Raw genomic sequence first — 20,048 nt, 5'->3', positions numbered from 1 at the left:
TATCATTGGATAAGCGTTTTTTTTCTTGCAAGAAAAAACTTGTGTGTGTTTTTTTGAATTAAAGAAAACTAGTTTGAATCTAAATAGTCCATGTTAGTTGGAGGGGTTTTGGGTATCAAGGAAGGAAAATAATATGAAACGTACTATTGGGCCTTGTAGGCCTTATAGACCAATTCATTTTCTTGGTTTTAAGTGTATTTTTATACTTATCGAGTACACTAGCTAACTATTGTGGACTTGCTTTGCATCTGTTTGAAACAATTTCGATGACGTGAGAGATTTTGAGAGCTTAAGCGATCCTAAGAAGTTCTAAGAAGTACTAATAACTGAGTTCTAAGAAGTGCTAATAACTGTCCATTAGCATTTCACAAAATTACTGATTCAATGTAGGAAAATTAAAGCAAGACAAAATGTATAGAGACCATTTTGTTCAATCTCGTGAAGTTCTTATACGTAAACGCCGGTCCGATAGCGATTATTAGTAAAAATATTTGATATTTTGGTACTCAGATTTATTTTAGAGGCCTAAATTATATATTTTGTGTATATAAGATTCACACGTCGTACTCGCACTAATTTTATTTCCTATTTGAAATTTCATTTGCTTAACAACATTAACTTTTCTTAAAACAAGATCGAAACACTAAAAACAAACAAACAAACAAAAACAGTGATCTAAAACCCTCTTTCTCTATTTTTTATTCTTCTACATTTTGCCCGCTTGAAACAACAAGATGGGACTCCTCACAAGGTGCCCTCTTGAATCATCCCATTCCACTGAAGCCGACAAAATACCTCTCATGGCCTCTTCCATAACTCCATCAATCACAACCTTAAAGTGCTTCTCCTCTCCAGGCTTAACGAAACTCATAACCCTAGGCTCCACTTCAACTCTCACTCCCTTCGGTGCCCAAACCCTAGCCACGTAGGTCGACGGTCCGTATCCTACACTCCTCACCGTCCTATAAAAAGTCTCCGACACATTCGTTCCCTTGGAACCCACTTGCTTATGCATCGACGGATAATTTAACCCGTCAGAACCTAGCCCTTGCTTGTGATCCACGCATCTGTATTCCTTCTTAGTCTCGTTGCTACCGCCAAGTAAAAGTCCAATGCTTGTGCTGTTATATCCTTCTTTACAAAGAAAACTTAGGTAAGAGCTCTCGGTAATGTCGTAGACTAGACCCGGGTGTATCGCTCTTCTCGGGTTTATTTGACCCGACCCGTAACTTAGCTCTGCTTCGATGTCTTTGGTTCTCATTGGAGTAGCTGTAATGGAGTGTAAACATTGAAACTTTCTACTACTTTTTGAATTTTTTTGGTTTTAGGGTTTGGTTGATGATTTATTTACCTGTTGTCATTAGGGCAGATTTGATTGCGGCTGGAGACCAATCAGGATGGAATGATTTGACATAAGCTGCTGCAGCTGCTGCGTGAGGACAAGCCATTGATGTTCCTGACATTATGGAGAATAGTGTGTCTTCTGCATAAACCGTTACCGTTGCTAGCTTCGAGTATGCCGCGAGAATGTTTAGTCCCGGCGCTGAAATGTCAGGCTGTCGCAAAAAAACAAGCTCAAACTAAATCATTTGGACGACCAATAGATAGATAGAAAAACCTTGAGAATGTTGGGGCTAATTCTTTGAGGTCCTCTTGCTGAAAAAGAAGCAATCGAAGGAGCTAACATTTTGGTTGTTCGCGTCTTGAAAATAACAGCTTGAGGGTTTCTGTTAAGGTCAATGCGTGAGGAACAAGCAGCACACAAGTAAGAAGAGAGACAAAGAGATAGAGATTGAGTTACTTGGTGGAGTTGATGTAGTCAGAGATCTTAGTTCCCACTTCGTATAAGACATAAGAGCCAGGAATGAGAGTTGAAGTAGCCATATCAGTTGGTTCAAGAAGTTGAACAATCACGCCAGCTCCTTTTAAGGATCTAATAATATGGTCTTGACCTTCACTGCTTCCTCCTGCTTCTTCACGCCCTACTTCACAGTAAACTACCTTCCCCATCACTTTATCTTCCCCCATTGTCCCAGGTTCACAAGCACTGCATTAAATTCACACCCCTCTTACAAAAAAGAATCTGAAACAATTGAGAAAGATCTCTATTTCTGAGAATTACCTTGGTTCTCCATAGTCTCCTGCAGTTACGTTAGACGCAAGGAAACCGCTCGTTAAAGGATACATCTTCTTCTTTGGATTGAATCCGTTTACAGAAATCCCCTGCCAAAAAAAGATCTTGAACTCTTAGTTTAACGTGTCATACAAGCAAGATAGTTGGTTCTTGCAGTTCTTGAAATAAACATACTTACCGTTGTTGTATCTCCATTGCCGAGTTTGACAACAGTTTCAAACTTACGATCAACCGAGTTAGCCGCGACGGTCATCACCCACGGCGCTAGGTTTGAAACCGTGTAGAGGCCCGGACCATTGTTACCTGCGGAACACGTTGTCAGAATCCCTCTTTTCATCGCGTGAAACGATCCAATAGCAATAGGGTCTTCGAAAAACGGAAGCGAGGCTCCTCCGATGGAGATCGATATCATATCAACTCCATCAGAGATCGCCTCGTCGAAGGCCGCCAACATGTCCATGTCCGAACATCCTTCCTCCCAGCAAACCTAACCAGAGTATTAAACTGTGTCAGAGATTGCTTGTGCACCAAGAAAACATAGTAATCAACAAAAAAAAAACCTTATAAGTGGCTATTCGAGCAGAGGGAACACCGCCTCGTGCTGTTCCGTTTGCAATACCGAATAGGTTAGCGTTAGAGACGGCAACACCAGCGATTGTGGAAGTTATGTGTGTCCCATGACCATCGTAATCTGCAGCCGTATCGTTATAATTCGGTCGTTTCAGGTGATAGTACCTTGCCCCTATCACTTTGCTGTTTTGTATTAACATTAATCCAAAACAAAAATTAAGTAAAATAACATTAAAAATAGTAAGAAAACAATGGAAACAGAGCATTTTGTACTTATTGCAACGAGTCAAGTTGTTTCCGGTAACACATTTTCCTTTCCATTTAGCTGGTGGAGGACCAAAGCCTTTGTCATCAAAGCTTGGTGAATCAATATAGATTCCTATGACAAAAAAAAAAGGTGTTATAAATCCTGTTTTAACTATATTTTCAGATTATAAATTTAAGTTTATTGGTGTTCCAAAAACAAATCTGAGTTTATTTACCTGTATCAAGAACTCCCACAATGATGTTACTTTCGATCGCTTCACTTCTTCTGTATTTAGACTCAACAAATCCAAGAAAATCCCATGATCTTGTCGTGTGAAGCTGCCTTTGAGTGTTCTTAAACACCGATACAACTTCTTCTTCACCTGCACAGAAACAAATCCGGAAACAATCAGCTAACCACATCGAGATAAGCTTGAAATTTTTTCTTTAACATTTGTGTTACGTACGTGATAGCATCTCTACTTCATTAGGAAGAAGTCTTGCAACAAATCCATCAATGTTCTTCCCATAACTATACATTCTAACTTCTCTTGCTTTGCTCTCACTGAAACAACCCAACAAAAATATTTTAAAAAATCGATAAATCAATAGAGAATATATGAGTAAAAAAACTGTGACTCTCACTCTCCGATCACTTTTGATAGAAGATTATGATGGTTTTCGGAGGCTTCAACATGATACTTCTCAGCTGCATCTCCCATGTACACAATGTAAGGCTATAAAGAAAGAGAGAAACAGAACGAGAATGATTGAGTTATTCAGCCATTTATCAAACATAAAAAATCACTCTTCACATTTACATAAATTACCTCTCTCTTGTCGAATTCATCTTGCGTTTCTGCTTTAAACCCGGTGTTAACAAGATAAAAACAGAGAATAAACAACCATAAACTCATATTCTGAATCATCTTAATGATATCTGAGATTTGTTTTGGGTTGAGAAGAAAATCTACACTCTAATGTTAATAAAACAAAGATGACACTACTTAATAGCCCACTTATCCTTTTTAAACCGTCTTTGTTGGCTAAGTCTTAGTATAAGACTGAGTTATTTGGCTTGTTATTAGGATCTTGTTCAACCCTAATTTCCGGTTTATTAGTTTCTTACTTTTATTTCTTTTCCCACTTAAATGAAACTAAATAGGATGCTAAATAATAATAAAAATGAACAAGTTTAGGGGGGTTTTATTAGTCACACAACCTTTTAACATTGAACACAGACACACAAATGAATGAAGAAAGACTATCAAAACAGAGAATGAACAAACATTGAGCTTTAAAAGAGGAACCCTAAAAAATATGTGTTTCTTGCTCATCACGCTTTAATAAAAGACGCGGTAAGACTTTCACGTAAAACAGAGTAAACCGATCTCCATCCTTCTTCTGTAGGGTGACTTCCATCCCAAAAGAAAGCAGCTTTAGGGTTATCACATATCACATACTTCTTCTCTCCCTTCTCATCCACACTTCCACAGAAATACTCACTGCTCACGCCTACACAGCACGGCTTCAACGGGCTCTGAAACGTTGTACTCCCTGCATTTCCCATCAAAAACATCAATCAGCCTAAGAAATTAAAAAAAAAAAAAAAAAATTCTTCAAGTACCAAAACTATTTTTGTTACCTGGATTAGCTCCTTTGTTCTTGAACACGGTCAAGAAAGCGTTGTAGAGATCAATGGTGATGAAAGTGGACTGCTTGGTTTCGTTATTGAGCTTTGCCACGGCTTGTTGCAATAAGCTGTTATGAAGTTTTACTAAAGCGTTTTGTGACTCGTTGCAACGCTGGAACGAGGAGGCAACGGTGATTCCTGGGAGGCAACCGAGAGGCTGAAGCAACGGTACTGCTATTTTCTTCACTCCCAAGGCATGGATCCGCCTCAAGTTCACTTCTGTTTGATCTACCACTTGCTTTATAAATGCCGGAAACTCCTGTGAAATGCAATGAAGATAACAGATGAATAAACTCAGTTGAAACAAAGTCTATTATGGTCTGATACTTTTTAATATCATTACACATTTATTAGGTTGGAACAAAGAACATGATTGGAATCTGAGATTTTGAGGGTATAAATAATTTTTAAGTTCATCTTAATAAAAGAAAATTCCGACAGTTTAGAAACCACGCAACTTATGTATAGCAGCTGTTTAAAATGTTTTTATAACCGTTTAACCGGCACTACAAAAAAAAAATTATAAGCAAAATAAATATGAAATGTAATGTTTTTTTCTTACAGAGTTAGGGCGGTTTTGGGCGATGAAAGTGGAGTAGTCGTTGCCTGCGACGCTGACTAGAGCGACGGAGGAAGAAAAGTCGGAGGAGGAATAGATGTCTCCGGCGGTGAGAATGTTCTGGAAGAAATCGATCTGCGTGGTCATGTTGGGCAATGGAACTTGAGTTTTGAAGACTCCTGTCCCTCCGTACGCAAAATTCATTCCGTATTGTAACCGTTTCTTTCCCGCGTAATCTTTCCAGAAGTATGGGATTGGTGATTTTATCCCAACGAATTTTGCTACAAAATTCAAATTTAAAATAAAAATTATTCAGTGAATTTTAGAAAGAATTAGTGCTTGAATATGAGTATGAATTGAAAAATTCATGATAATATGCATGCTTCAAAAAGTTTAATTTATAACTTATGTTAATGATGACTATGTTGACATCTTCTCTTCAGTTTATATTCCATTGCAATTCCCAGACTCGAAATTTGCAATTTGAGACACTTCAAAACTTTTTTTGAACATAAACCATATTTTTAGTATATAAACATTTTTATATCACCTAGGAGGAATCATAGGACATTCATCAGTCCTAAGAAATCTATATAGAAAGACTATTGATACAGACTTTTTAAATTTTTAGACTGTGACAGCGCATATTTCGGTGTTTAGCTTTATAGTCTTTTTATATAATATAATAATCATAAAGGATAAAAGGAAAGGAAGCATGAACTGTATCTTGCTTTGTTGATGCTAAGCACAAGTACTAGTAGCTACCATGTAATTATTAAACACAAATATTCCAATAGAAAATGTTAACCTTTAGAAAAAGATATATAAAGCAAAGATAACAGATAAGCACCGTATACTGTGCAATGTTTAAAATTGCGCTAGGCGCAACGCGTGCGGTTGGCTTGGACCTAGCGAGTTAACGGAAAATCGGATAAAACTCGGGGAGTAATCGGGGATTAGTTTTTGGAGTTTTTTAAATAAATAATATATTATAATTGTGTAGATATATAATAGCCTATTTAAATTAGTTGGCATAATTATCAAGAAATAACTAAAGTGATAATTTATTTTTGATATATGTTATGTGCTACGTCCATATATACCATACATGCTATTGTGACCAATGTAGTTTCAAATGAGAATAAGACTAGGCAGCCACACACACAAAATTTGTAAGATGCAAAGAATAAAAAAGGTGCATAAAATATTTTATCAGTTTTGTTGATAAACAAAAGTATTTTATCAGTTTTGGAGGTCATTACAAATTTTATCCTTTTTATATGTTGTCACCATTCGCAAAGTATTTTCTGGCTATATATGAGTCCTATATGATATATTGAAGTTTCACTCGTCAGGAACAGAACATTGGTCATATACACTAACAGGCATGCAGTACAGTACAATTTTGACGCAACACTGACACTCGCCAATAAATAATTGTCTAATTTCAATTACCAACCCATCTATAATATTTGGAGAAGAAATTATAAATTAAAATTCCGTTAGATGTATCACTAACACAAGAAAAAGAAGTTGATATGATGTCTAATTTACTTTATCAACACAGAACACATATGTAGTAGGAATATATGATTCTGAATATGAAAAATCCCAAAATAAAATAGTACAATAACCAAATATGTTTCTTATATATAGATTTTTGTTAGCAGGAAAATGTTTATAGGTTATAGCAAGGGAGCCGTTCAAATAAAAAAGGTTATAGCAAGGGAAATGAAAATATTTTTTTCAGGTTATTGAGCCTAATTTCCCTTAAATAAAATAGTTTTAAAGATAAATAAAAGAAAAGAAAGTGAAAATCATTTTTTTTTTGTTAAAGTGTAAATATCATTTCAGAAAATGAACGTTTAGGTTTTACAAGATGTGATTAACAAAATATAAAACCTATAGACTTGGATCCATGGCAAAAAAAGGTAAAAAACATGGAAACAAAAACAATTGATAACAAAGTGAAAATCACTTTAAAAAAGCAAAGTACAAGAAGAAGATGGCAAAAAGCTAAGTGAGTGGCGCACTGGATTTGACACTAGACCATTCTTCCATCATTGTTTTTTGGACCTTATTTAATACGCGTCATCATTTAAACACACAGATATTTACACATTATAATTACTCCTCTGGTGTTCGGTGTTAACACATGCGTTCTTAAAATGGGGGTAAAACATTGATTAGGTAAAGTACCTAACATTAATCAATCACGTAACCAATTTCCACATAATCTGATACAGAATCCGGTATTAGTTGTACCATATTGGATATTAACTTTAAAAACTAAAGCCAGTTACGTGATTCAGGAGACTTGGTTTGGTCAGTAAAATCGATTAGGAATTTAATTTAGAAAAAAAAGAGATAATACAAACAAAATATTGCTAGTTTATAGTCCAAGAAGATTTCAAAGAGAGGAGTTACCAAGAAAATCGGTGGAGACGCGGCCATCGGAAAAACGCCCGGCGGGTTTACCGGGGAAAGTGATACCGTAAGGGAATTTCCAAGAACTAGAGAGAGACTTCTTAATGTTCCCTGTATCAGCATACGAATCTCCGAACACAAATAGCTTCGTTGGTCTGAATCCGTACATGCGTTGATTTTTATCTGAGCCCTTAACTCCATTTATTTCTCCTGCATAGTAAAAAAATAAATCAAAATTAAAATTGTACGCATATGGGTTTCAAAGAATTTGTTATGTTGAGAGCTATAAGATGAATAAAAATTACCAAGGAGGAGAAATACAGACAGGCAGAAGAAAACTTTGATCAAAGAATCCATTTTCAAGATTCTCAGAGCAAAGGCTTATCTTTTAGTGACAAGAGAAAGGAAAGGAGAGGAGAGAGAGAAGATGGGGTTTAAAAGGAGACAAGTTTGAGGATTGAAATTGGATTGTGTTCTAACTAATGTCTTTGTGCCTTATATATAGTAAGGTAAAGGCAGCCTTCAAGTCGATCTGGTCAACTTTTGTAACTTTGTTCTTTGTGTTTATTCGTTTTTTTGTTTCGCACCATTTGAGTTTCTTTTGTACAGTATTTGTTAATGTCTAATTGTGATTACTATGCGATTGGTATTAGAGATAATAGTTTTGGATAAGTATATATTTATGGCTTTTTCTTGAAAATACTAATCATTCATCTAACTATTTCAACATGATCTAATACTTAGTTACAAAAACATAATCCTAATAATCAGGTACATTATACCATACTTATCAAATATCCCTTATATACTAAAGCACAAGTCACCTAACAAATCAAAATTTGACATATGGAAATGCTTTAAAAATAAAAAAAAAACAATTGATTCAAAGCAAAATATTTTCGATCCCTAATTTTAAGCAATTACATCCTATTTTTTCTCAAAATATATCTCATCTACATTCACAATAATTGACCACGATTTTAACCTGTTTTTCAAAAAAAAAAACATATTCTTTTTCTCTACTAAAATTTCATTTTTGTTTTCCACCGGTTTCTTTAAATCATCTTTCTTATTTTTCTGCACCAGTTCAAAACTTTTGTTATTCATTTTCTGGATTTTTACTGTAAAGTTCATCACAACAAGATTTTAGATATCAAGGGTCGAATAAAATTGTCTTTGAACCATTTTCAAAGCATCAAGTGGATTGTGGCAGTGGAGTTTTAAATCACATTAGGAAAAGATTGATACTGGTATGGTCATTTCTGAAGAAATTGAAACTAATGATGATTTTGAATATTATTATTTTTTTTTAATATACTTGACTTTAGATCATTACAGTATAAAAATTTTAAATCTACTGATATTTTTCTATCTTCTTTATTAACAAAAAAACAACAAATTATTTTTTTTCTCTACTAAATTTTCAGTTTTGTTTTCCATCGGTTTCTCCATATCCTCTTTCTTCGTTTTTCTGCACCAATTCAAAACTTTTGTTATTCACCCCCTGGATTAATACTTTAAAGTTCATCACGGCAAGATTTTAGATCGCAACGGTTGATTACAGTTTTCATTGAACCTCTTTCAAAGCATAAAGTGGATTGTGGCAGTGGAGTTTTAAATCACATTGGAAAAAATTGATATTGGGTATATATGGTGGTTTTGAAGAAATTGATACTGATTCGGTGATTTTGAAAAGAGTTGGTTTTAGATCACTATAGTATAGTTAACTTAGAAGTTTCCTTTATCAATTTATTTACAGGTCATGAAGATCACGGTTTGGAAAGATGGGGTGGAGCATAAACAAATTTATTATGGTGAAAAGCTTATAACTACATTCACGCAGTGATCTTCCACTTTACTAAAGGAACAAACCTCAAGCTTTGGCCTCACGAATAAGGTTTGCATGTTTTCCACTTTTTACTATTTCTCCTTCCTAAATTTAGATTTATTGGTTAATGTTTCCTTTGCTGAAACTTGAAAACAATATTTTTCAGTAGTCATAACTGCAATTGAGTTCGACAATAACATTTTTGCAAGGTCGACTATGGCAATTTTTCATCAAGACATAACAATTCACTATAATTTTATAAAAAGTAAACTAAAGTTGTAAATAACTAAAGTTGTAAATTTTAATCTTATAAATTCAACAAACAACAAAATAAGCAATGTGGGTTAATTTTGTTTTGAATGTGTGCTTTTCAAAAAACAAATGTTAGGTAAATTAAATAAAATGTCAATGAAATCCACATTTTAAACTGTAAAAAATTGTAATAGTAAATTTATTTAATTCACCAAAACCAAATTAATATATATTAATATATAATTATATATTAAGGGTTTGACTGGTGACCATTATGGAAACAAGAGGAACTAATAGAAAAATAACGTAAAGAAATAAAATTGCAGGAATGAAAAAGAATGGTTGTTCTTTTTCAAATTTAACAAGGAATACTTTTGTTCTTTATTTCTCTACAAAAAAAAGTAGTGGTAGGGAATGAGAATAAAAAATTATTCCTTGTGAATGATGATATTTTTTAGGAACGTTAGGGAATGCATTATTCCTCGTTGTTCCCTGGTCATCATTCATCCGGGAAGAGATCACTGAATAAGTTAATGGATCAAGTAAAGTATTTAACTATATTTTATATTTTATTTATTTTTGAAAAATTCTACAAGCATTTACCATCTTATAATAATATGAGTTATTGTTGTACTTTTTCAACTGCTTTATTTTAATGCAACACTTCTAATATTATGTGCCATTGTTCATATAATATTTTTGTAAAAAAGTTTATTCTGATCAAAAATTATGACAATATTTAAATAATTTAAAAAACAGTTAATTAGACCCGGCTATTTTAGGAATGTTAGGGAATGCATTATTCCTCACTGTTCTCTGGTCACCATTCATACCCTAAGTTTTTGTTATTCCGAAAGAAATCATTGAATAAGTTAATGGATCAAGTAAAGTATTTAACTATATTTTATATTTTATTTATTTTTGAAAAATTCTACAAGCATTTACCATCTTATAATAATATGAGTTATTGTTGTACTTTTTCAACTGCTTTATTTTAATGCAACACTTCTAATATTATGTGCCATTGTTCATATAATATTTTTGTAAAAAAGTTTATTCTGATCAAAAATTATGACAATGTTTAAATAATTTAAAAAACAGTTAATTAGACCCGGCTACGCCGGGCTGTAATACTAGTTAACTTCTAAAACAAAAGTCATTTACGTAATTACAGGCGGAGACTTTACTTGGTTGGTCAAGATAGATGATTAGGAATTTCATTTGCCAAAATGACAATCGAAATTATTATTATTCTTTAATTACACTGTTTTCTGAAAGTGAGGGGATGTTAGTAGGGTATAAGAAAAAAATTAAATATATCTATTCTCTAATCTCAACGATATTATTTTAACAGTATCGAGGTTTTAGAGGGATAGAGGCATAGAGTTGTATATTTAATATAAGTATCGATTTTGTATTTTCCATTTCTCTTGGTCGTCGACGTTCATATTTGAAGTCTTTGCTTATCCCATTTACTTTACCAAAATATTAATGTGTGTATTTCTTTGAACTTTATTATTAATGTATTTATTTGAGGAAATAATCCTTATTTACAATTCTCGTAATCTATTTTCTCATCACGCGGTACAATTCGAATTCGTAGGTGGCCCGGAATTATTATTAATCGAGTTTTTTTACGTTCACACGGCCGAAAACGTGGCTGCGTACAGAAACAACGACTTTTTCAATTCACGCAATGGCATATTGACACATCCCCTTTGATTATTTAACTAGTTACATTTGCCCTTTATATTATTCTCCCAAACGAACGTGATTATTAAATTCTTGTATGCTTTGTAGCAGTGGGTTTTTATTTTACAGGTTGTATAGTTTAATAAAAAGAAAAATGATTGCAAGCTACATGAAGTATTGATCACGACATGACTAACCATGCAAACTAAGCTAATGTATACGTAGCCACACGAACTATATATTATGCATGACAACATCCCTCAACTTTATGATGTTATGTAGTTAACATCACGAGTTTAATTTCATTTATCCAAAAACTGATGTGGATGTTAGAGTTCCTTTAAATATTTTGTTTCAACAATTAAAATATGATCGATCCGACTATAATTTAACTAAAATTAGATTTTGACCCACATTTTAAAAGCGTAAGAATATTTTTAACAAAATCTAATTTACATAATCAATATGTTTTAACATTTTTTTGATAAGTAGTGTTTTAACATTTTTATTTTAGTGTACTTTAAAAATATATAATTGTATTGTTTTTATTTATATAATTTGTTTTGTTATGAACTTTTAATAAGTAATGTTTTATTTTTTTAGTGTTTAACATTTTATTTTAGTGTCTTTTAAAATTATATAATTCTATTATTTTTATTTTTATTAATATGTTTTTTAATTATTTTAAGTTGTTTTGTTATGAACTTTCACTAAAAAATTTGTAATTCGTTTGATTAATTGTGTGATATATAATTGTTTGATAATTTTTTATTATAAAACTTATTTTCTGTCAATTTACTAACTCTAACATTTTATTTGTTTAAAACTTATTTGATGTCAACTTAAACCAAACATAATTTTTCGTATACAATTATAAATTATATACTTTTAAGAATAAAAATAATCAAAGAATAAGAATCTAATATGAAAGGTTTACTAAATTTAATTGAATGAAATTTTTTATTTATGAAAAAATATATAAAATAATTCATTAACTTAATAATTTTATATTAAATAAATAAAATATTAGAGTCAATAAATTGACATCAAAGAAGTTTTATAGTAAATTGGTTTATCAAATAAGTATATATCACACAATTAATCAAATGAATTGCAAAAAATTTATTAAAAATTCATACCAAAACAGATTAAAAGAATTAAAAATATCTTATATAACTTTTATATTTTATATAAATAAAAATAATATAATTATATTGCTTTCAAATACACTAAAATAAAAATGTTAAAACACTACTTATCAAAATTTATAAAACATATTGATTTTGTAAATTAGATTTTGTTAGAAATATTTTAACGTTTTTGAAATACGGATCAAAATCTAATTTAGGTAAATTACCGTCAGATACGTCACATTTTAATTGATGTAACGAAAGATGTAAACGGTCTCTGACATACACATCTTTTTTTGATATGAAATTAAACTCGTGATGTTAACTACATAACATCATAAAGTTGAGAGATGTTGTCATGCATAATATATACTCCGTGTAGCTAAGTATACATTTGTTTAGTTTGTATGGTTAGTCATGTGATGGCCAATACTTCATGTAGTGAGCAATCATTTTTCCTAAATAATCACAACTACATTAGATGTAGTACTAATTAATTACCAAATATTTTTGAAAGTTACTTAATACAATGTTTATGCCTTGGTCTTGGTTTTAGCAAATTCATTTCGGTTCTCTGATCCCAACGTGTGGTTTTAGAGTTTAAGCAAAGACGCTGATAGTGCTTTGCCTAAAACTGAGTAAATAAATTTCCATCCTTGTTGAGTAGGGTGAAGTCCATCCCAGAAGAAAGCAGACTCAGGATCATCACATAATGTATACTTATTCGCACCCTTCTCATCCACATTGCCACAACTGCCTTCGCAACATGGTTTCAACGGGGTTTCAAACCTCTTACTCCCTGGACTCTCTCCTTTGTTCGTTAAAATGGCCATGAAGGCGTTATAGAAATCAATGACGGCAAAAGTCGATTGTCTGGCCTCGTTGTTAAGATTGGCCACTACTTGCTCCAACAAGCTGTTATGGTAATTTACCAACGCGTTAAAAGTGTCGTTGCAACCCTGGGGTGAGGTGTAGAGGGGGAGGCATCCGAGTGGCGGCAACGATGGTATTGCTATCTTTTCCAGACCCAATGCGTGGAGTCGCCTCAAATTTAGCTCGGTCTGATCCACCACTTGCTTGATGAATATTGGGAGGGCCTGCAAGTTGCAATAGAGGTAGAGAAAGGAATAACTCAACCAACCAAATTGGTTGTGGTTAAAATCTTGTTTTTGTTTAGGTTGTTGTTTCTTTAGATTTTTATACGTAAAAGTTATATGATAATTCGTACTGCAACCCTAAGTAAGCAATTATTGTTCAGTTATACAAATTATCTGTCAGCACAACTATATATGTAGCCAAATCTGAAATTTAAAAAGCCATAAATATTTGAAGTTAATTTTAATTTTAATTTTTTTGATAATTTGAGATCATGCGACTTATGTATAAGTATTTAAAATTTGTGAATAACAGCGGATGTGTCCAAAACCGGCCATGTGTCCAAAATTCGGATTTTAACGATCTATCTGATATTTTGATTATGTTATAAATAATCTATTTCTTTTTTTTTTTTTGTGAGAGAGGAGTGTTTCTTACAGCGATGGAGCGGTTTAGGGCGAGGTAATTGGAGTAGTCGTTGCCAGCAACGCTGACGAGAGCGAGGGAAGAAGAAAGGTCAGACTGAGAGTAGATACCGCCGAGGAGCTGCTCGAATAGATTGATCTGAATGGTCATGTTGGGACTCGTACTCTTAGTGTTGAATACTCCAGTTCCTCCGTACGCAAAATTCATTCCGTACCGTAGACGTTCTTTTCCCACGTAATCTTTCCAGAGGTAAGCAAAGGGTGTTTTAATCCCCAACAATCTGGCTGCACTCATCCACCAACATAGTTTGTATGTTTATTTACAGGTGTTTCAATACAATAATTAAATATTTATGAGCAGACTAGTTATTAACATATTAATGAATTAAAGAAAAGTGATTTCAAACCGATTAGTAGATAAAAAATTATGGCATGTATTTATTCTAAACAGCTATACGTATGTTTTTCTAAGTTCATATAATATATATACTTAAAATTTAGATGCTTATTGACGTAATATAGATCTCTTTGAAATATGATGATTATACTTTTATTATTTTATATCGAAACTTTGCTTGGCTATTGACCTAAGATAGTAATCTCCTAGTTTAGATTAGTCTGAATACGTTTTAAATCATATTATAGATAAAACGAAATTCTTGTGGTCCTAATAATTTGCATAGTTATCATGTTGCACTATAAAATTAAACGAGGCAAGCACAAACCACTAAACTACATCCCAGTCATCAAAATTTCTAACACTGCACCAATAATATTTATTTAATCAGTTCCTAAGAAAGTAATACGAAGTCAATAACGCACGTACTTTGACAATTCACATATGTGTGTTCCCTTTCACATTGTCACCGTAAGAGGAATGTAACAGACAAAAAACACATGTGAAATTATGAAGATAACGTTTTAGCGTTAGGGTCGAAAATGCAAAAGCCTAAAGGTCTGATAGTCGGTACCTGTTGACAAAAGAAAGTAAAAAGAAGAAAGAAAAGGATAGGTGATACCTAAAAAATCGGTGGAGACTCGGCCGTCAGAAAAACGGCCAGAGGGTTTACCGGGGAAAGTAGTGCCGTAAGGGACTCTCCATGATACAGCGTGAGGTTTCTTTATGTTTCCGGTATCAGCGTAAGAATCTCCGAACACAAACAACTTCTTTGGACCGGACAAGTGATGATGATGATGGTTTGATGAAGAACTCTCGACTCCATTGATTTCTCCTGCCAAAATAGATCCATAAACAACAAATCGTAACTTCTAAAATCAGTCAATAATTATAGATTTTTGAGATTCCTTTGTACTAAGTATTATAAGATGTTGTAAATTACCAAAGATGAGGGAAGAGATTAGTAGTAATATTGAGAAGAATAGTTTTATCAAGGAATCCATTTAAAGAATTTTTTTTTAACCCTTTTAAAATTTTCTTTTGGGGAGTACAAATTAAATGGAGAGAAAGAGAGAGTTCATGTGGAAGAGATGGGCTAAAGGAGTGAAACTTGGGGAACTAAAATTGATGTGTGTTATTCCTTCTTATTAATAAAACCGGAGATATGGGAAGCAATTAATTTTACAACGGTTATATATAACTAACATTTAAAATTTAATTTAATTCAGTAAAATCCTGATGTATACTCCTAAAATAATACATATCAAAATATCTATAGGTAAGTTCCCTGCCCTGTACCCTCAATTAACACAACGACCACTAAACTTGAAGAACAGTAGATTACACAAAATATCTATAATCGGACAAATAAATCATCCATCGTCGTTGTATGGCGCTTGTACAGCAAACAAATAAAAGAAGTTTTGATTTTATGCTTATATATATTACTTGTAATAAGGCATGCATGGTCCCGTTAATGGAGTACTATTTGTCAATTTCAACAAATAACAGTAAACACATGTCTACCAAACAAGAAAATACCAACGTAATGTTATTTGTTTTGTTGTCTTGTCAAATATCAATAGGTCACGGCTAAATCACTGCCAAACAATTTAAGAAACCCTATTATCTACACGTAGTTATTTTTTTTTTTTTTTGATAACCCGAGTATCCTGGCCCCACCGAAGTGGTCCAGACTAGAGACCGAAGTGAGCATGGACGCTGCCAGGGCGTTACCATGTGGCTCACCGTGTAACGGTCTTCGGTCTCGGGTGCTGCAGCCCACATGTAAATTCCGCAGTGGCCAAGGCTCGAATCCAGGGACGGACACTCGAGCTGAAACTCCTATACCACTAGACGAAAGCAACTTGGTTACACGTAGTTATTTTAGAATAAAAAAATTGTCACGCAAAACCCGTGGGTTGGTGGTGAGTACTGAACTCCTTTCTCTTTGTTACCAATATCAGATACAATACAATACATTGACATTCGACACTAATAACAAACATCACGAACTCGAAAACCTTTGACTAAATCGTCGCACAAAACAAATTTTAGCGCAATAATGCATTATGCATAAGTCTACTTTTTCAAAAATAATAATAATAATAAATCAAAGACTTTTAAAGAGAGAGGTGAGAGAAGCGATTTTTCTCTGTGTTCTCTCTCCCCAAGTACTTTTTTTTTTCGACGGTTCCTCCTCTTCTCTCATCTGGTGGCCGGCGGTGGGTGTTTTCCCGTCGGTCCGCCACCCCTAATTTCTCCCCCTATCTAATTCCTTTCCCTGTCGTACTAAGGGCTCCTCTCTTCCTCCTTGCTCCTCTTGCTCTGGTTCTCGCCGGATTGTGGCCAGATCCGGTGACAAAAACGATGTTTAGGTGTGTCCCCAGCGTCTCCGGAGAGAGGGCGAGGTCGTGATAGTCCGTATGCTTGCAGGAGGCGCCGTTGTTTTGGTAGATCTAGGGTTTGTCTTACGGTGTTTCTGGGTCAGATTCGCCACGGGGGCGTGTCGGAATGAAGTGTGTCGCTGCCTCTTCTCCTCCGGCCTTCCGCCTCTTCTGCTTTCCGATGTCTCCTCCTTCGGCCGCAAATTTAGAGCTTCCCCCTTCTTATTCACATGGTCTGAGATGAAACGGCGAGACTGAGGAGCTCGTTGGGAACCTCTTCCTTAGCTCTTGGCAACAACCATGGCTTCTATGGTGATATGTTCGACTCCCCCTTCCTGCTACCGATGTCATCTGCTAGGGTTTGAGGACAACCTGATGTGGAGACTCACTTGTTCTTAGGTGGAGTTCTCTATCACCTTGTGGGATACAAGCTTTCAAGGAGAGTTATGCCTCCTTTTGTGCTTCATGCCCTCGTTCAAAGCTCCGACAAGATTGACTTTGTGCTCTATCATGGTTTCTGCTGCATCTTGTGTGTCGCGTGGGCGGTTTTTGGAGCCTGTTGTACCGCCTACGCTTGACCGTAACTCGACCTTTCGTGTGCGCAGCGCTGCTATGGCGGAGCTTTTGTCTCCCGGTCGAGATAGCTAGGTTGGTTGGTCGAGGTCCTCCTCCAGCGGAGCTCCGGGGCGTAAGCCAGACGCTTCCGTCGATGCCTGCTCGGAGCCACTTCGGTGACTTCTCGACTGATTTTCCAGGTTATTCTCTTGTTTCCGCAAGAAACGCTTTGAAGAGGGAATTACATTGTTGTTTTACTTGATCTTACTACCTATTAATCTCAAGTCCTCTTTGCTTGAGGCTTGGAATTAATCCTTATGTATCCTAGTGGTTTTTTAATTTTTTTTGCGGTCACTGGGATCAAATCAGCTCTCTGCAGATTGTGGTTCAATTAAGTTTGTAACCAAACTTTCATTTTCATCAATGATATTTACCACTTAGCAAAAAAAAAAATATAATAATGCATAAGTCTACTATCTGAGCCTACTTCATGCGTCGGTAACTAACGGCGCCATCTGATGTTGATGGGAAACTTTTCCAAAGAACTCATTTCCACCGGGCTAAAATATATACAAGGTACAACACATAACCATAAGCATCCATGCAAATACACATACACGTAAACCGTTTGGCAAAAAGAAAACATGAATATATTTTAAGTGAATTAAATATTTGACCAAAATGTGATAAATTTGATCAAAAATAGTTTTCCTTAAAATTTTAATATTCCATATATTTTTTGGTCAGTTATTGTTTTTAACCAAAAAGAGGATGCAAGAGAACATCAATGTCTTACAAAACCTTACAATAGATACTAGTAGAGCCCATGACACTTGAACCAATCTAGTTGAAATGAGAAAAGGCTGCATAGCCCATTCATAGATAAGTAGAAAAGGCTCACAAAGCTCTCATAGAATGCAATTTTTATTTTTCAGCAAAATTAATTTCTGAATGATACTAATGAGGAAAAGGAGTTTCAAATTTAGTGAAGCCTTAAATGAAAACAAATTTGTTAATACAAAATCTGTATAAATAACAGTTTTGGATTAAATAGAGAGAAAACGTATTAATTTTAGCATCATAGTTGGAAAAGAATCTCTATCCACCTCTGACCTCTTAACTGTAAAGAACACATGCAAGTCTTATAGGATGGAATTAGAAAGCATATTAATTAAAATCTGGACCTACTACTAACTAAAAAAGATTAAATACGATTTCTAATTCGGTAAATGCATTAAATGAGAAAAATACATTAACATACATGAAAATGTATACAAGACAGTAGTCTCCATCTTCGCTTTTTCCGTCTTTGATTTGATGCTCTTCTTGAGAGAGGGGTGATAATAAAAACAGAGTACAACAAATATAATCAGTACAAATTGTTGAAGGAAAATGACGTCATCGCTGCTTTTATTGATGCTCGTAACGGCGGTGTTTGTATTGACAACTATGCTTAATGATCTTCCGACTTGTCCCCTCCGCCACAGGTCTGTACGGACTGTAATCACTCCTTTTAGGTAGTTCATACATTTAAGTCTATACGAATGCACCACATATATACTTGAGACACATTAAATTTATTACTATGAAGGTATGGAACAGAGCTAAAGATGAGCAACTATGATTGTAACGAATCTTCTTCTTGTCCAAGCCAGTTCAAGAGTTTGTATATAGGAAATCTTGATCCACGAGTCTCTGAGGGAATATTGATTCAGATGTTATCAGGTTTCGGAAAGATTACAAGATCGATTCTAGCAAAGGATTACAGAGGAGAGTCGCGAGGATTTGCTTTCGTTGAGTTTGAAAGCACGCATAGCGCTGAACAAGCTGTTGAACATATGAACGGAAGGTTAATAGGTAAAACATAACTGGGGGTAACAGTATTGCTTTATTTTTGGTTTTACGTTTTAATATATACTACTAACACAGTCTATTGATCTGATAAGGATATTGCCGATCCAATAGTAGAGTTTAATCACTTATATATATTTGTCAATTAGTTTTAAGTTGTAATAAAAGCGAAAGGATATAGGTCTAACCATTCAAAGCTAAATTTGATTATTATTACGTCTTACGGTTTTAATGTAGTATATTTTGTAATTATTTGACGAATAGGTCAGAAGATTATATACGTCGAGAGGACACCAAAGGTCGACGAAGGTCAAGACAAGACATATAATAATCTTACATAGGTTATTTGCATAATTTATATGTTATATAGGATAGGTTGATCCGTTCTTATAATTACAAAAATGCATTAGCATAAAGGAAAAATTTCCAGTAAAAACCCTTGAAAATAATAAACTTAGTATGTTATATATCATTGTAATTTTCAATCAGAAAAAAAATAGTATAAATCAGTTGAGAAAGCGTCGTATATTTTTTTTCCAAGAATTTGGCAAGAGTTCACATCAAGAAATGGTACACTACCTTGGCTCGGCATTGTCTTCTGGTTGGCTCAGCTTTGTATTATCTGGAGAGGAATGTGCAGAATCATATATATATATAAAGCTCGATCAAGAAGTACTCATCAGCTCCTGTTCCGATCACTCTCACTTCTTGTCTCCTTGTCTGGTCTGATCTAAAAGCTGGGGGATTCCGTCACATGCTTCAGCTCATGGTGATCAGTTGGTTTAGTCAGTGATCAAATTCTAAACA

At 34.1% G+C, this 20,048-nt stretch overlaps 4 protein-coding genes across 4 annotated transcripts; 1 reads left to right on the top strand and 3 right to left on the bottom strand.

Annotated features, from left to right (window-relative positions):
• Positions 1-576: 576 nt before the first annotated feature.
• Positions 577-3,915, bottom strand: LOC106327732 (subtilisin-like protease SBT4.14). The gene is made up of 12 exons (XM_013765968.1): positions 3,781-3,915; positions 3,596-3,687; positions 3,418-3,515; positions 3,187-3,333; positions 2,978-3,083; positions 2,695-2,887; positions 2,313-2,621; positions 2,123-2,223; positions 1,802-2,047; positions 1,619-1,727; positions 1,352-1,556; positions 577-1,269 (listed from the first exon to the last, which is right to left on the bottom strand). Exons 1-12 carry the CDS (start codon positions 3,877-3,879, stop codon positions 707-709), a joined length of 2,268 nt encoding a protein of 755 aa, XP_013621422.1. The 5' UTR covers positions 3,880-3,915; the 3' UTR covers positions 577-706.
• Positions 3,916-4,124: 209 nt separating this feature from the next.
• Positions 4,125-8,118, bottom strand: LOC106327733 (GDSL esterase/lipase At5g03610-like). The gene is made up of 5 exons (XM_013765969.1): positions 7,935-8,118; positions 7,630-7,839; positions 5,206-5,483; positions 4,596-4,902; positions 4,125-4,507 (listed from the first exon to the last, which is right to left on the bottom strand). The coding sequence occupies exons 1-5, from the start codon at positions 7,984-7,986 to the stop codon at positions 4,287-4,289; spliced, it is 1,068 nt and encodes a 355-aa protein (XP_013621423.1). The 5' UTR covers positions 7,987-8,118; the 3' UTR covers positions 4,125-4,286.
• Positions 8,119-13,017: 4,899 nt separating this feature from the next.
• Positions 13,018-15,568, bottom strand: LOC106325349 (GDSL esterase/lipase At5g03610-like). The gene is made up of 4 exons (XM_013763394.1): positions 15,392-15,568; positions 15,071-15,283; positions 14,065-14,336; positions 13,018-13,628 (listed from the first exon to the last, which is right to left on the bottom strand). The coding sequence occupies exons 1-4, from the start codon at positions 15,450-15,452 to the stop codon at positions 13,125-13,127; spliced, it is 1,050 nt and encodes a 349-aa protein (XP_013618848.1). The 5' UTR covers positions 15,453-15,568; the 3' UTR covers positions 13,018-13,124.
• Positions 15,569-18,733: 3,165 nt separating this feature from the next.
• LOC106323122 (polyadenylate-binding protein, cytoplasmic and nuclear-like) lies at positions 18,734-19,582 on the top strand. Its single transcript, XM_013761287.1, has 3 exons — positions 18,734-18,877; positions 18,982-19,247; positions 19,506-19,582. Exons 1-3 carry the CDS (start codon positions 18,783-18,785, stop codon positions 19,580-19,582), a joined length of 438 nt encoding a protein of 145 aa, XP_013616741.1. The 5' UTR covers positions 18,734-18,782.
• Positions 19,583-20,048: the final 466 nt, after the last annotated feature.

Source organism: Brassica oleracea, chromosome C2 (genome assembly GCF_000695525.1).
Source record: "Brassica oleracea var. oleracea cultivar TO1000 chromosome C2, BOL, whole genome shotgun sequence".
Taxonomy (NCBI): domain Eukaryota; kingdom Viridiplantae; phylum Streptophyta; class Magnoliopsida; order Brassicales; family Brassicaceae; genus Brassica; species Brassica oleracea.
Note: the sequence above shows the minus strand (reverse complement) of the source record. Positions and strands in the feature narration are given on the sequence as shown.

Bases quoted from the DNA above. Each gene is read 5' to 3' on its own strand.
- LOC106327732 (XM_013765968.1), bottom strand. From the start codon at position 3,879: ATGATTCAGAATATGAGTTTATGGTTGTTTATTCTCTGTTTTTATCTT. The intron at 3,688-3,780 runs GTAATTTATGTA...CTTTCTTTATAG, and splicing joins ATGAATTCGACAAGAGAGAG to CCTTACATTGTGTACATGGG. The intron at 2,888-2,977 runs GTACAAAATGCT...AATACAAAACAG, and splicing joins AACTTGACTCGTTGCAATAA to CAAAGTGATAGGGGCAAGGT.
- LOC106327733 (XM_013765969.1), bottom strand. From the start codon at position 7,986: ATGGATTCTTTGATCAAAGTTTTCTTCTGCCTGTCTGTATTTCTCCTC. The intron at 7,840-7,934 runs GTAATTTTTATT...TTTACTATGCAG, and splicing joins GTCTGTATTTCTCCTCCTTG to GAGAAATAAATGGAGTTAAG. The intron at 5,484-7,629 runs GTAACTCCTCTC...TGAATTTTGTAG, and splicing joins CGTCTCCACCGATTTTCTTG to CAAAATTCGTTGGGATAAAA.
- LOC106325349 (XM_013763394.1), bottom strand. From the start codon at position 15,452: ATGGATTCCTTGATAAAACTATTCTTCTCAATATTACTACTAATCTCT. The intron at 14,337-15,070 runs GTATCACCTATC...GGATGAGTGCAG, and splicing joins AGTCTCCACCGATTTTTTAG to CCAGATTGTTGGGGATTAAA. The intron at 13,629-14,064 runs GTAAGAAACACT...TGCAACTTGCAG, and splicing joins CCCTAAACCGCTCCATCGCT to GCCCTCCCAATATTCATCAA.
- LOC106323122 (XM_013761287.1), top strand. From the start codon at position 18,783: ATGACGTCATCGCTGCTTTTATTGATGCTCGTAACGGCGGTGTTTGTA. The intron at 18,878-18,981 runs GTCTGTACGGAC...ATTACTATGAAG, and splicing joins ACTTGTCCCCTCCGCCACAG to GTATGGAACAGAGCTAAAGA. The intron at 19,248-19,505 runs GTAAAACATAAC...TTTGACGAATAG, and splicing joins TATGAACGGAAGGTTAATAG to GTCAGAAGATTATATACGTC.